This window comes from Oryctolagus cuniculus, chromosome 5 (assembly GCF_051225735.1).
Source record: "Oryctolagus cuniculus isolate XC-2025 breed Fujian yellow rabbit chromosome 5, ASM5122573v1, whole genome shotgun sequence".
Classification (NCBI taxonomy): Eukaryota; Metazoa; Chordata; class Mammalia; order Lagomorpha; family Leporidae; genus Oryctolagus; species Oryctolagus cuniculus.
The window spans coordinates 140471638-140486781 of NC_142871.1; the positions used below are offsets into that span (position 1 = coordinate 140471638).

General features: G+C 53.2%; 1 protein-coding gene across 4 annotated transcripts in view; it reads left to right on the forward strand.

Annotated features, from left to right (window-relative positions):
• TRIM31 (tripartite motif containing 31) overlaps positions 1-14650 on the forward strand; it is a 39468-nt gene extending 24818 nt beyond the window's left edge. The window contains exons 2-11 of one of the 4 annotated variants that reach the window (XM_070074831.2): positions 589-1084; positions 2011-2106; positions 3498-3728; positions 6626-6648; positions 7144-7259; positions 10209-10283; positions 11183-11248; positions 11628-11834; positions 12563-12619; positions 12760-14650. In XM_070074831.2, the coding sequence (XP_069930932.2) occupies positions 650-1084; positions 2011-2106; positions 3498-3728; positions 6626-6648; positions 7144-7259; positions 10209-10283; positions 11183-11248; positions 11628-11834; positions 12563-12619; positions 12760-13295 (1842 nt within the window). In that variant the 5' untranslated portion in view covers positions 589-649 and the 3' untranslated portion in view covers positions 13296-14650. Of the gene's footprint in view, positions 1-404; positions 1085-2010; positions 2107-3497; positions 3729-6625; positions 6649-7143; positions 7260-10208; positions 10284-11182; positions 11249-11627; positions 11835-12562; positions 12659-12759 lie in introns of those variants that run through there. The other 3 variants (XM_089334353.1, XM_017344817.4, XM_070074832.2) reach the window with 3 other exon arrangements.
• Positions 14651-15144: the final 494 nt, after the last annotated feature.

Consider the following 15144-nt stretch of genomic DNA (forward strand, 5'->3'; position numbering starts at 1 on the left):
GACAATGACAGTTTTCCAACCAGGACAAAATTCATGGGGCGAGCAGGTCAGGAGCCAGAAAATCACCAGGAAGAAGGAAGAAGCATAGCCACACCAGTCATAGCACACACAAAGCGAAGAGTGGGCCGGCACAGCCACAGCGTGGGAGACCTGCAAGAGGGAGAGTTTCCCTCTTCCTTCCTGGCATGTGCTCTCTCCAGCTCTGGTTCTGCAGACAGATGACCAAGGCATTACTCAACTGGCTGCGACCTTTCCAGGGATGCCATCCAGCCCCTCCACTCCTACCTGATGCTGCTGGGAAGTCCTTTGTCAGTGGACTTTGGTGCCCTGGTTCTTTGATCTCAGTCAACTGCCTTTATCAGTCCAAAGTTCAAGACTGCTTACTCCACTTTATAGGCAGCAAATGTACTTTCACAATGTCCATTTATTCTCAAGAGGTAGCCAGGCAGGATTGTCTCTCCCTTTCCTTCTCTTTAGAATGCTCCAAATTCTTGCTCCTCTGTATCATTTTTTCCTCCCTCCCTGCTCCTCTAGCTAATTGACAGAATCTTTGACGTCCACCTGCTGTTTCCTTGTCCCTTCCTACAGCCAGTGTCCACAGCAGACCTCCAGGCTTCCTGCAAACTTGGGTTAGTCTGCTTGCTCTGTGATGGCCAGGCAACAGTCTCCCATGGACCTGCAGCAGGAAGTGATCTGCCCCATCTGCCTGGAGATTCTGCAGGAACCTGTCACCACTGACTGTGGGCACAATTTCTGCCTCCAGTGCATCACTCAGGTGGCGGAAGCCTCAGGCGATTTCTTCAAATGCCCCCTCTGCAACAGTTCTGTGAGGAAGAATGCATTCACACTCAACTGGCTGCTGGTGAACCTGGTGGACAGAATCCAAGCTACAGATCTCTCTGAGATGCGGCCGGAGGTAGAGGACGAGGAGGAGGAGGAGGAGATGAGATGTCCGAAGCATGGGGAGAAGCTGCATTACTTCTGCGAGCTGGATGGAAAATTCCTCTGTGTGGTGTGCTGTGGATCTAAGGACCACAAATCCCATAACACCAGCTTGATAGAAGAAGCTGCCCAGAGTTATCAGGTAGGCATGTGGAGCCCCCTTGCTGAACAGGAGTTCAGTGGAGATCTGGAAACTGCTGCCTCCTGCCTGTGGATTTGCATTCCATGGCTCTGCACATTACGCTTAATGCCCACTGAGCCCAAAGTCCTGAGTCTGGGGAATTGGTGTCTGTGCAGATCAAGGAATAATGGAGAATGGAAAAGATACAGAATTTTGATTCAGAAGAGGTGGGCTCAAGTCCAGACTCGTGAGTTCACTATGAGACTTTCAAGGAATCCCTTTGGGTCTCAGCTTTCAAATCAAGCATAGCTCTTCAAACTGCTGGTAGGACGTGTGAGGGAAGGTTTGTGGGAGCGCTTTGAGAACCTTGAGCACCCCAAATACTACTCATAATAAGTCATAACAACTCTCTGCTCTTTTAAAAAAAATCTCATTTATTTATTTGAGAGGCAGAGTTACAGACAGAGAAGGAGAGACCGAAAGAGGTCTTCCATCTGCTGGTTCACTTCTCAGATGGCCGCAGTGGTCGGAGCTGAGCCAATCTGAAGCCAGGAGCCAGGAGCTTTCTCCAAGTCTCCCATGTGGGTGCAGGGGCCCAAGCACCTGGGCCATCCTCCGCTGCCTTCCCAGGCCACAGGCAGAGAGCTGAATTGGAAAAAGAGCAGCCGGAACACCAACTGGTGCCCATATGGGATGCTGGTGCCGCAGGTGGAGATCCAGCCAACCAAGCCAGAGAGCTGGCCCCTGCTCTGCTCTTTTAGGTCCCTTGGGTTCCAGTTTCTCAGTTCCCATCATTCCTCCCCCACCCCACCCCCCAGCTTGAGAAAGGAGGGTGGATTAATAATTACCCCAGAACTCCCCAGTCTGCTCTCTGGAGAGAAGGGAGGGTTTTATGAGACCAAGAGCATGCATGCAGCGCCTTGGGCTGAAGGTCACTCTCTCCACAGGGGCAGATCCAGTCTCGGGTCAGGCTCTTGAGGCAGAAGGAGAAGGAAATAGCACACAGGAAGGCACAAAGTGAAGAGAAGATCGACTTCTTCATGGTAAGGAACAGCTCCACCCTGTGGGCCTCAGAATCAGAAACAACTCCTCTGCCAAGCCTCTAGAACCCTTTATCAAGCAGACTCCTCAGTGACAGCCCCGGCAACAAGGAGACAGCTGTGCCGGGAGGGACAGTCTGTGGCCTGCTGAGGACATGTTCTCGGCCTTCCTGCACTAAGCACTTGACCTGCATGGGTGGCAGCACCTTCTGTTAGGAGAGCAGGCTGTCTGCCTCTGTCTCCTGCACCTACCGACCTGCACCTCACTGGCCGTCCACCACTATGAGGCCCAGCTCCCCCTCACAGGCCACAGCCAACTGGAGGTTGGTTCCCCAGATGGGAAATGAAGAAGTCGTAACACCACCCTTTCTATGGTTTTTTGCTTTGTTTTTGGTGTGTCAGAGGAAAATCTATGTGAAGGCAGATTGAAACTGAAAAATCTTCTGGAAATATGAGTTTTACACAGGTTCTTGAAAGCAAAAATGAAGACATAAATGATAACTGAATATGACACTGAGCACAAAGGAAAGCATAATTTATTTAAAAATTAAAGATGTTTTATTTATTTATTTGAAAGGCAGAGTTACAAGAGGGAGAGGAAGAGACCTTCCATTTGCTGGTTCACGTCCCAAATGGCCACAATAGTGAGGAGTTGGGCCAGGCAGAAGCCGGTAACCCTGAGCTCCATCCAGGTCTTCCATATGGGTGGCAGGGACCCCAGTGCTTGGGTCTTCCCAAGCACTTGTCTTCCTTGGTGCATTAGCAGGGAGCTGTATAGGAAGTAGAGCAGCCAGAACACAAACTTTGATATGGGTCAACTTCCTTGTAAGCAACGGTTAACCTGCTGTGCCACAACACTGGCCCTGGAAGTGCTTTTAAAAGTTTGTTCTTGGGACCAGCATTGTGGCTCAGAGGGTTAAGCCATTACCTTCGATGCCAGCATTTCGTATGAGCACTGATTCCAGTGCCAACTGCTCTACTTCTGATCCAGCTCCCTGCTAATGTACCTGGGAAATCAGTGGAAGGTGACTCAAGTACTTGGATCCCTGTCACCCACGTAGGAGACTTGGATGAAGTTCTTGGCTCCTGGCTCCAGTCTGGCTCAGCCCAGGCTATTGTGGGCATTTGAGAGTAAACCAGCAGATGGAAGATCTCTCCCTCTCCCTCTCCCTCGCCCTCGCCCTCGCCCTCGCCCTCTCTGTCACTCTGCCTTTCAAATAAACTAATTTTTTAAGAAAAAAAAAAGTTTGTTCTCCTCATGTCTTCTCACGTCTGCCACAGCACACTGTTCTATGTTGATACTCCGTCTAAACAAATAAAAAAATGTAATAAGGTGGGCTGGAAAGACGGTTGAGGCCACCTCTTCTCTCTCTCTCCCTGTCCCTCACCCCCAGGCCCAGGTGGATTTAGAGAAGCAAAGGATCCTGGCTGAATTCGAGCATTTGGGGCAGGCCCTAAAGGAGGAGAAGGACTTCCTCCTGTCCCGGATCACATGGCTGGGGCTGGAGGAAGCCAAGGAGGGTAAGGTCTACAACACTGCCACCCAGGCACAACTCAACTCTCTCAGGAATCTCACGGACCGCCTGGAGGCCAAGCAACGAATGCCACCCCAACAGCTGCTGAAGGTGAGTCCCTCAGGGACAGAATCGCAGCCAGGCAGAGCCAGGCCCTAGTCTCTGGCCAGAGCACCCAGTGCCTGCCAGGATGCCGGAGACTGCTCTAGCCTAGCACTGCCCAGTAGAAACAGGTGAAGCTGATACATATACTTTAGAATCACAGCGCGAGCCACACGTGTAATTTAGAAATATAATGTGAGCTACTACATGGTATAATTTAGAAATATAATGTGAGCCATGCATGTAATTTAGAAACACATTACGGCCGGCGCCGCGGCTCAATAGGCTAATCCTCCACCTTGCGGCGCCGGCACACTGGGTTCTAGTCCCGGTCGGGGTGCCAGATTCTGTCCCAGTTGCCCCTCTTCCAGGCCAGCTCTCTGCTGTGGCCAGGGAGTGCAGTGGAGGATGGCCCAAGTGCTTGGGCCCTGCACCCCATGGGAGACCAGGAGAAGCACCTGGCTCCTGCCTTCGGATCAGCACGGTACGCTGGCCGCGGTGGCCATTGGAGGGTGAACCAACGGCAAAGAAAGACCTTTCTCTCTGTCTTTCTCTCTCACTGTCCACTCTGCCTGTCAAAAAAAAAAAAAAAAATTACAAGCCACCTGCAAGAAAACTTCAAAATGCTAAAGGGCGAGTATTTGATGCATTGGTTATGACGCCACTTGGGCCGGCACCACAGCTCACTAGGCTAATCCTCTGCCAGCGGTGCCGGCACCCCGGGTTCTAGTCCCAGGTGGGGTCCGGATTCTGTCCCAGTTGCTCCTATTCCAGTCCAGTTCTCTGCTGTGCCCTGGGAAGGCAGTGGAGGATGGCCCAAATGCTTGGGCCCTGCGCCCCCATGGGAGACCAGGAGGAAGGACCTGGCTCCTGGCTTCGGAACAGTGCAGCGCACTGGCCTCAGCACACTGGATGTAGCAGCCATTTTGGGGGTGAACCAACGCAAAAGGAAGACCTTTCTCTCTGTCTCTCTCTCTGTCTAACTCTGCCTGTCCAAAAAAAAAAAAAAAAAAAGATGCCACTTGGGGCACCCATATCCCTTATGGCAGTGCCTGGTTGAAGTTCTATTTCCACTTCCCACCCAGATTCCTGCTAATGTGTATCCGGGGACCCTGGGAGGAGGCAGGTGATGGTGCAAGTAATAGGGTCTTTGCCATCCATGTGGGAGACCTGACTTCTACCTGGCTCAGCCCTGGCTGTTGTGAGCATTCTGGGAGTAAACCAGCAATGGTCTTTCTCTCTCTCTCCTTTTCAAATAGATAAAAATTATATTTTAAAAAAATTTGTGAAAAACTGAATTAAAAGATACATTAATTTGGGTGCAAAAAGTTGAAATATGAGAGGTGCTCAAAAAGTTCATTAAAAATGCATTTAATGGAGGCCGGCGCTGTGACTCACTTGGTTAATCCTCCGCCTGTGGTGTCGGCATCCCATATGGGTGCCGGGTTCTATTCCTGGTTGCTCCTCTTCCTGTCCAGCTCTCTGCTGTGGCCAGGGAGTGCAGTGGAGGATGGCCCAAGTCCTTGGGCCCTGCACCCCATGGGAGACCAGGAGAAGCACCTGGCTCCTGCCATCGGATCAGCGTGGTGCGCCGGCCACAGTGCGCCGGCTGCAGCGGCCATTGGAGGGTGAACCAATGGAAAAGGAAGACCTTTCTCTCTGTCTCTCTCTCACTGTCCACTCTGCCTGTCAAAAAAAAAAAAAAAGCATATAATGAAAACACTATTAACTGACTTCAAATTTTTTTGCCATAAAATAAAACTATATTTTAATTTTATTTTCCATGGAGCTTTAAAAAAAAGATTTATTTATTTGAAAGGCAAAGTGACAGAGAGGGTGGGAGAGGGAGAGAGAGGAGAGAGGTCTTGCATCTGTCAGTTCCCTTCCCAAATGCCCAGAATAGCCAGGGCTGGGCCAGGACAAAGCCACGAGTCAGGGACTCCGTCCTGGTGGTCCACGTGGGTGGCCGGGGTTCAAGTACTTGCGCCATCACCTGCTGTCTTCCAGGTCTAGTGGCAGAAAGCTGGATTGGAAGCACAGTAGTGGGGGCTTGACCTGGCAGTCTGATTTGAGATGTAGGCACCCCAGGTGGTCGCTTAATCTGCTGGGCCACAACACACAGCATACTCTGTAATTTAACGTTTTCCTAGTAGCCCCATTAAAAAGAAACAGGTGAAATTAATTCCAATAAAATATTTAACTTAATATATCAATCAAAATCATCAATATTTTTAAAGTAATAAAGAGATATTTCACATTCTGGAGGGGTGTCTTTTGTACTGAGTGTTTGAACTCTAGTGTAGAGTTTGCATGTCAGCACCTCTCAGCTCAGATGCTTAATTGTGAGCTGTTGAAGGAAAATGTGGTCCTACTAAGTTGAGAGAGTTATTTTTAATGGAAACAATGTTTTACGCTGCTTTGGCCTTTAAATTTGAATCAGTGAAAAGTCAGTTTAATTAAAAGTCTGATTCCTAGCGCACTAGTTTCAAGCATTCGGTAGCCAGTCAGCGCAGGTCCAGCTGATGCACAAAAAAAAGTCGAGATGATCCCTCTTGAACCCATCTCCTATGGTGCTGGCTCAAGTGTCCTTTTCTTTCTTTCAAGAAAAGTTCCTGCAAAGCCACTCCAACCTTTCTCCTGCCCCAGGGAACAGGGCTCCCCTCAGTTCAGGATCTGAGACATTCATTTGCAAAGTTTCATTCTCTGGACAGCCAACCACTTCTCCACCTGGTGCCACATTGGTGCTTCTTGGAGGAGTCCTCCTTGTGGGTGGGAAGAGAAAAGCAGAGAGAGAGTGAGTCTTAGAGACGCTCTCACTCCACCTGCTCTGCCCACACCCAGCACCCTCCCTGACACCTGTGAACCAGCCAAGTGCTGATGCCATGCTGTTTCTATTTCTCTTCTAGGGCATCAAAAGTATCTTGCACAGGTAAGCGCATTTTGCCTCCAGATTCATCCCTATGTGCACTCAGCATATATAGAGATACTCAACATTCCTCGCTCACAAACACCCACACACCTAACTCTGCAGTCAGGTATTTAGGCTGCAGGGGCGGGAGTTGGGAGCTGAGCACATGAGTGTATGAATTGGCTGTTAAAGAGAGGAGCTCTTCTCTCCAGCTTCCTGGTGCTTTGGCACAGCCTCCTGGTGGTTCCTGCTGGCCCTTTGCTCAGTGGGATGCCCCGGGGTCCCGCCTCCCATCTCCCTGCCTCCTCTCCTTTTCTACTTCTCTCTTTCTCCTTCTCTCATCTGCATTCCCACGTCCCCTTGTGCACCTTCTCGCTCCAGCCCCATATCTCTAGTGCTGGCCTGCTCATCCACCGCCACCCCCAAGAGTCCCTCCCCACGTGGCTGGGTCAGGGTCTCCCCTTCCCCTTCTCCCCTCCCCTGGTCTCAGCACACAGCTCCACCGTGTCCTCCTAGGAGTGAAGAGTTTCAGTTTCTCAGCCTACCCCCAATTCCTCTGGACCTGGAGAAAAAACTCAGTGAAGCAAAGTCAAGACATGACTTCATCACTGAGAACCTGAGGAGATTCAAAGGTAAGGCATGGGCTGAGCGAGGCCTCTGTTCTCCTACCTGGGGGATTCTCTCCCTGCCAGTGACCACCATGGCACTGTTCCAACACCAGGGCCTCCCAGCATTGCTGCACTGCCTTCAGGCATTTCTCACATGTGTTGGTCATCAGGGTCCTTGTCTATACCCTACCCCGACTCTTGTGCTTGTCACAAAAGGGGACCTGGCCTTGGGCCCCATGTGGCCCCCGGGCCAAGTATAGGGTCCGTGGACCAGAGAGGAGGCAGAATCCTGCCTTCCCAGGGCCCCAGGCAGCGACTACATGATCTCTGGCAAGTGGCTTTTATTTCTCTGGTGCATACAGCTGTCTCTGACTGCGGTGGAGAAAGTGGGTTCACAGTTAACGCTGCTTGGGTGAAATCCTCTTGTATCCTTGCAGGAAAACAGAAATCAGCCAGAAGAGAAGTGTGTGACTTGGGGTTTGGATATTCAGTCACGTATGTAGGAAAAACTCCTCTGGGTTTGCATCTAGGAAGAAGGGTTGGTGTCTGTAAGGATGCCCTTCCCCTCAAAGGCAGTGCTTGCCTAAGCTGAGAGTAAAGATGGCTGAATGGAGTCTTCTTCCTAGAAACAGCACAAGAGCCTCCCCTGCCAGGACCTCCCAGGCACCGAATGGAAAGGAGACGAGAGCAAATTCAGAACCCACCCCCCTCCACATTCAACCAGGAGTCTCCACTGGGCAGACCAGATAGGGAACCGTGTCTTGGTTTTGTTCTTACATTTGTCTGAGCTTTGCTTTCTGTGTGTTAGCATTCCCACCCCACTGGGTACAATGGCAACTGACCCAGCAAGTTTATAGTCATCTCACATCTAAAACACCTTGGTTCCTGTTTAAAGCTTCAACCAAGGGGTCCCCTTCCTTTTCATCACAGGCAACATTTGAGAGAGGAAGAGATAGGCATGGTCTGTTCTTGCTTCTCTCTCACACAATACACACACACACACACACACACACACACACATCCCCCAGCCCCCACTGGCCCCATCAAGGCCCAGGGAATGGAGGGATGGTGGGGTATCTACTTGTCCCATTGGCCCAGGCTACTTAGATCCCTGTTCTGAGGGTCATGGTCTCTTGCAGGGGGAGTGGCAGGGTCTGGTAGCCCAGCACCCAGGGATGGAGGTGAGGTGGTGGGAACCATACTGCCTGCAGGGTTTGTGGGCCCAGTACTCCCTGACAAGGCTTCCTTGTCTCTGGCTCTGGGTTTGCAGACCCCTTGACAAGAGTGCCAGGAGTCTCCGTGGGGTGCTGCCCACAGCTGAGCTGTGGCTCTCAGGGGAGCTTCCCACCTTCTCCCTGCAACCCCAGGTCTTTTCTCTGTTCTGGAGCTGCAGGGCCCTGCATGAGGGGTGTACAGTGGCCTGGAGGAAGGCCCTGAAGCTCTGAAGTCCAGTACCCAACCCCAAATCCACGCCAGGAAGGGGCCAGTGTGTCCTGACTGCATGGAGGAGTCCCTTGTCCCCGGCCCTATTTTTGGAAGGGGTGCACAGCCACAAGGCCCCCTGTATCTGCACAGGGAGGGAAGGGGCTGTAAGCTTCCAACTCCAGGGTCTCTGTCTCCCTTCTCCTCTCAGGGGCAGGAAGATGGGATTCCCATCCAGACCTTAGGGTTGTGGCAGCCCTCATATTATACCCTCTTCCTGTATGGTAGTCCCATGGCAGGCCTCCTCCTGAAGCTAAAGGGTAAGGCCTCAAGGCGCTTTTTCCATGCTGTCAGGTCATAAGGAAGGGGCTCAATCCCCGCTGCCCAGTTCAGTGGCTCCACGTGTGCCTGGGTCACTGGAAATGTGACTCCTCCCAACACAAAGGCCCTGCCAGTGAGCAATACTCACCCCGCAAGGCTGAGCATGAAAACAGAATGTAGTACAGCAATAATTGCTCACTCTGCATGCTAAAATGACAGTCTTTAGAAAACAGAGTTAAGTAAATATATAATTAAAATTCATATATAATCAAATCAAATTCATATATAATCAAAAAAAGTTTCTTCCTTTTTTTTTTTTTAAAAAAGGTTTATTTGGAAGGCAGAGCATCAGAGAGGATGAGGGGGAGAGAGAAAGAGAGAGAGAGAGAAAGGGGGGGGAGAGATATCCCATATGCTGGTTCACTCCCCATGTGACTGTTCTGGCTGGGCCAGGCTGAAGCCACAAGCCAGGAACTCTTTTGGGCCTCCCACATGGATGGCAGGGGCCCAGACACTTGGGTTATCTACTGCTACCTTCTCAGGCTCATTAACAGGGAGCTGGATTGGAAGTGGAACAGCCAGGACACAAACTGGTGCCCATACGGGATGCCAGCATTGCAAAGGGCCAGTTAACTTGCTGCACCAGAGTGTCAACCTCTCTTCTTGGTTTTTTATTGTAACCACTGGAAAAAAAAATTTCTTAAAGATTTATTTATGTACTTGAAAGTTAGAGTTACAGAGAGAGGGAGAGACAGAGAGTGAGAAAGAGATCTTCCATCTGCTGGTTCACTCCCCAGATGGCTGCAATGTCCAGGGCTGAGCCAGGCCTAATCCAGGAGCAGGAGCTTCATCCAGGTCACTCGTGTGGGTGTCAGGGACCCAAGCAGGTAGCCATCACCACTGCCTCCCAGGATGCCCATGAGCAGGAGGCCGGAATTGGAAGCAGAGCCATGGGCATCAGGTGTCCCAGCAGCATCTAAAGCACTGCAAATTTACCTTTTAATTCCATCTTTTCAAAGTCCTCCCGAAAGAGCAGCTTGAATCCGCAGGTCACATTAGATGTGCACAGGACCCTGGGGAAGCAGAGCGGCTTCGCTCAGTGCTTCACATACACTACAAAAAAAATGCAGCTTGCTCCGCCAGGTGATTCCAGTCAGGGCCTTGCCGTGCGGCCTGGGGGTTCCTTGCTCTGGTCTCCGGTCCCTCATTCCTCCTGTTCTCTACCCTCAGACACCCTCCAGGCTGACAGGAAGAAAGATAAAAGCAAATTCCTCAAAGGCATGAATGAAAGCCACACCAAGAGCTGTGAGTAGCAGAGGAGACTGACTTCCTGCCATTTGGGGGAAAGTGAGACATTCACAGGGCAAAGAATTCCTTCTGTGGTTACACGGGGACTCCTTCTGCCACCCACCCCGAAGATGAGAACTATGTGAATGTCTTCTTTTAAACCCGGGTCATTCACAGAACAGTAACAAATCCTACAACCAAAATATTCAAAAGTAATCAGAGATTAGAGACTGATTTCTTCCCTACTCAGAGCCAGGGAGGATATCCAATGGACAAAGAGGAGGTGGAGGTAGTTCCATCTCTGCAGTACTAGCTGCCCCAGCTGGGCCTGCACCATGTTCCTGGACAAAGTCCCAAGGGGGCATCAGGACAACTGGGGGATGGAGCTACACTGGACAGAGATGGCTCTGCTGCCTGCCCACAACACTGAAGGCCTGTCTTGTGCAGCCCCACCGTGTGCCAAGAACCCCACACCTGTGCCCCAAGGTGGGCATCCCTGCCTGAGTGTACAGTGAGCACCCTGCAGCTCCTGGGAACTGAGAGGGGCTTTCTGGGTCAGGTGGCCAGGAACAGAAAGAGATAGGATTAGAGCCCTCTTCTCCAACTCCAGGGACACAACCACTGAAAACCAGCCAGCAGGGTCTAGGGATTGTACTGTTCCCCTGTGCCCCTCTCTACTGGCATGGAGACCATGACTGCGAGCTCCATGGCCTGTGCCAGCTCAGGGTTTACCACCGCCAGGCCCCAGTGGCACAGGCCAGCAGCGAACCCCGCAACTGCTGACCCTGAGACCAACCCAAAGGTTTCCACACTTCTGCTTGGGGAAGCCCACTGGTGGCTGCCCTTACTGATGGTGGTGGTGGTGGTGGTGGTGCAGCCTCTGAGTATCGAGTCAGCTTTCTCTCCCCAACTTCTAGGGTGCCTGTTTGAGAAACACAATCCTAACCCAGACAACACCTCCACGCCTGAGCCATCCTCCCCAGGTAGGCAACAGAAACTCCCTGCGGTGGCTGGCGGGGCGGCACCGCGGGCCAGGGTGGACCCCAGTCTGCCGAGGAGCTGCCCAGCGCGTGTCGTCCACCTTCGCCACGGCTGACTGAACGTGGATGCGACTAGGGAAGGCACAGAAATCTGGGCTCGGGCAGTCGGAGGGAGACGGTTGGTGAGGAAGGGGAGGCTGTGGCATCTGCGGGCCTCGAAGACTTCAGGTGCGGGAGATGGCCTGGGCGGATATGGGGTGCGGGGGTGGGAGCAGGCTCCCTCCGCCGCTGCCCAAATTGCACCACCCGGGAGTGAGCTGCCCAAGTTTCACCTTGCTGCCGGGGATCTATCTGGCTTTTCTCCTTTGCTTCTCCCTCCAAGGCAACGGAAACCCAGCAAGTCCCCAGCCCCCACCGCTACTCCACTCCCGCTTTCGGGCCTCCTTCATTGGCACAGTCTCCGGGATAGAACTGCTACTGCCCCGCAGCAGAGCCTCCCTCGCCAGGGCTCCTGGAAACCGCACCAGCGCCGCGAATGTGGAGAGCTCCCGCGCCGCCACGCGCACTGCAGAGCTCCGGGAGGCGCTGAGTGAGTGGCGGAAGGCGAAGGGGTCCCAGGTTGAGCGGAGTCGGGTGGAGGGGGGCAGCGAAGGAGCACGGAGAGCGGGGTGGTGGCGGCGGCCGCCGCGTTGTGGAGCCAACCGCGAACTGTTCCACGCGGGCCGTCTGCTGGTCGCCTTGCCTGTGGTGTCCTCTAGTGGACACTCGTAGTCGCTACAGCTCTGGGGCCGCGGCTCCCCTCGCCTCTGCCCCAGCTTTTTCAAAAACCGCAGCCCGGCAGGAGGTCCTGCCTGGCTCACCTCCGACCCGTCCCCGCCTACCCGACAGCTGTCACTCTTGCCCGCATTCCCACACCCTCCTTCGCTCCCAGCCACGCACATCGGGTCAATCAACATTACAGGAAAGGGTGTGAGATTAGGAAAACAGCTCGGGAGAGGGAATGAGCCCCCGCCGCTAACTCCTTAGCAGAGATTGGGACCACCACTGCTCAGGCCTTTGTGGAGCATGGCTGGGGACCCTTCCGCCCGTGTAAACCGTGACTCAACATCCACATCCTAGTAAAAGTGTCTATGCGTGTGTTGGGGGGAGCTGTGTCTGAACGCTCCTGCTTCCAGGGGCCAGTCCCCACCTGACCTGTGTTTAAGGGGGGAAGTTACCTGTGCTCAGGCGATCTGACCCTCGATGTCTAGCATACTAGCCCCGAACCAGGGACCACGGGAAACCACAAAGAGGCGATTTTATTTCTGGGTGTTGCAGCGATCCCGCCATTACCACCACGGCACCCACAGAACTACAGGGATTTACTCCAAGGAGGTGAGAGCGAAGCCTAGGACTTCCCTGGGGACTTGAGAGGTGATTGGCAACACAAAGTTTCCCTCCAACTGTATCCCGGGGGAGCGCGGAGGCGGGAGACTGGACGACTTGACCCGGGGCTGAGCCTCTTTCTCCTCCAGCTCCCACAGCCCCCGTGACCTTCGACGCTGCCTCGGCCCATCCCGACCTCGTCCTCTCCCAGGATCTCAAAACGGTGACACTGGACCTCGCTCCTGCAGACAGTTCAGAGGACGCCGCGGGGCCGGAGAGTTTCTACCCGTTCCGGTGCGTGCTCGGCTCGCCCGGCTTCTCCTGCGGCCGCCACGCCTGGGAGGCGGAGCTAAGGGGGCCTCGGGGCGGGGCCTGCGTCGTGGGCGTGGCTTGGGAGCAGGTGGCGCGGCGGGGCTTCCTGACGGTGGAGCCCGAGAGCGGCTTCTGGGCGCTGCGCATCACCGACTCCGAGTGCCAGGCGCTCACCGGGCAAGACACCCGGAAGGATCTCCCGCTGCGGCCCAGGAAAGTGCGTGTCCGCGTGGACGTCGAGCTCGGGACGGTCGCCTTCTACGACGCCGCCACCAACACCCACCTCTACACGTTCCACGCCTCCTTCCCGGGGAAGATCTTCCCCTTCTTCAGGCTTCTGTTTCCCGGCACCCAGGTCATCCTGAATCCCTAGAGTCGTTGCTTTGCCTTCCTTCGCCTCCGGCTTCTCCGCGCCACCGCCTCAGTCCGGGGTGTGCAGTAGGGTTGAAGCCAGGCGTTCAGAAATTCCAGCCCTGACGTCTCTGATCCGACTTTAGATGTGCTCCCGGCCCCGGGCTCCGAAACCTAGTCTCTCGTCCCCAGTACACGCTCCCTCAGCCTGCAGTCCTCTCTTCACCGAGCCGATTCCAAGTCCTAAGCGAAGGGAGCGAAACGGGGCTCGGGCCGGCCTATAGAGCTCAGGATTGCAAGACTCAAGAGGATCCAGTGCTCGCCTCTGTAGCTGAGTCCTGATTGCTAGCCGCTGAGCTTTCCAGGATCTTCACTGAAGCCTGTAGACCCCAGACCGGCTGGAGCCCTCCTTGCTATCACATTTCCAGAGCATGCTGGCCTCCTGCTGCCGACCAATCCAAGGAAGCACCGGGAGCCAACCCCAGGCTGGCACAGGAGCTCCTCAGTTCTCTGGGAACTGAGCAACAGCTGCCCAGTTCCTTGGTCTGCACCTGGTAAAATCAACTACTGCCTTCCACCACCCTGGTGTTAGCAACTGGCTTGCTGCTTGTTGGGTGAGCAGACCCAGTGTTGGGGGCTCTAGAACAATTCCTCCAGCCAAGTCTGGGACATGTTCAGCTACACATATCCCCAGTGTGCCTGGAGATAAACCATGCATGCAGCTTTTTTTTTTTTTTACAGCATTGTTTGTAATAGGACAAGACTGGAAATGATTAAAATGTCCATCAACAGGTGATGGTTGGAAAAACTGTGATGAGAAACCCGCCAGTTGCATTCTGGTTGACACAGGTGCAGGAGACTGGACAACTGACCACGGACAAACAGCCCTTTCCTCCTCTACCACCAAGCTCCTGAAGCTCTCATGGGCCTGAACTTGGCGTTGGCCCAGCTGGACATCATCCTTTCCTGATACCTGAAAACTAGGATACTGGACTTCTGTCTCTGAGCTACTCAGCTAGACTGTCCTTGTGTCTTCCATCCAGTTGGCAAATGAGGACTACCTGTATATTACTGTAGAATGACCACTAAGATCTATTACGTGAGAGAAGCAAGGTGGGGTCAGTACACATAGCATACTACATGCTACCTAAGGGGGAATATAGATACATGCATTTGTCTGCTTATGGTTATTTTTTAGGTAGGGGAACAAACCAAAACTAAATAAAGTGTTGCCTACAGGGGGAGGGAAAGCCAGATGGGAGGCATGGAAGTTAGTCTCTTCTGAGCATTTGGCTTGTTCTGTGCATTTGACTTTGATACCATGTAAATATTTTCCATCATTATAAAGCAAAATAAGATTAAAATGAGACAAACTGACCTAGCTGTGTATGGTGTTGGTAGCTTACACAGCAGAGCGGACCGTCATTTGTGGCAAGTGCCTGGTGCAGCAGTTGTGTCAACAGCTCGGGTGCCTGCATGCTGTGTCAGAGTGCCTGGGTTTGAGTCCTGATTCCACTACTGAGTCCAGCTCTCTTCTAATGGTGCACCCTGGGAGGTAACAGCTGATAATGGCTCAAGTACTTGGGTCCCTGCCACCCACCCACATGACGGACCTGGCTTGTGTTCTGGGCTCCTGGTTTTTCCCCAGCTGTTGCAGGCATTTGGAAAGTGAATCAGTGGATGGAAGATCTCTCTCTCCCTCCTCCCCTCCCTCCCTCTCCAGCTCCCTGCTAATGCACCTGGGAAAGCAGTGGAAGATGGCCCAAGTGTTTATGCCCCTGCACCCATGTAGGAGACCTGGAAGAAGCTCCTGGCTCCTGGCTTTGCATTTCAGCCATTTGGGGAATGAACCAGTGGATGGAAGATCTCTC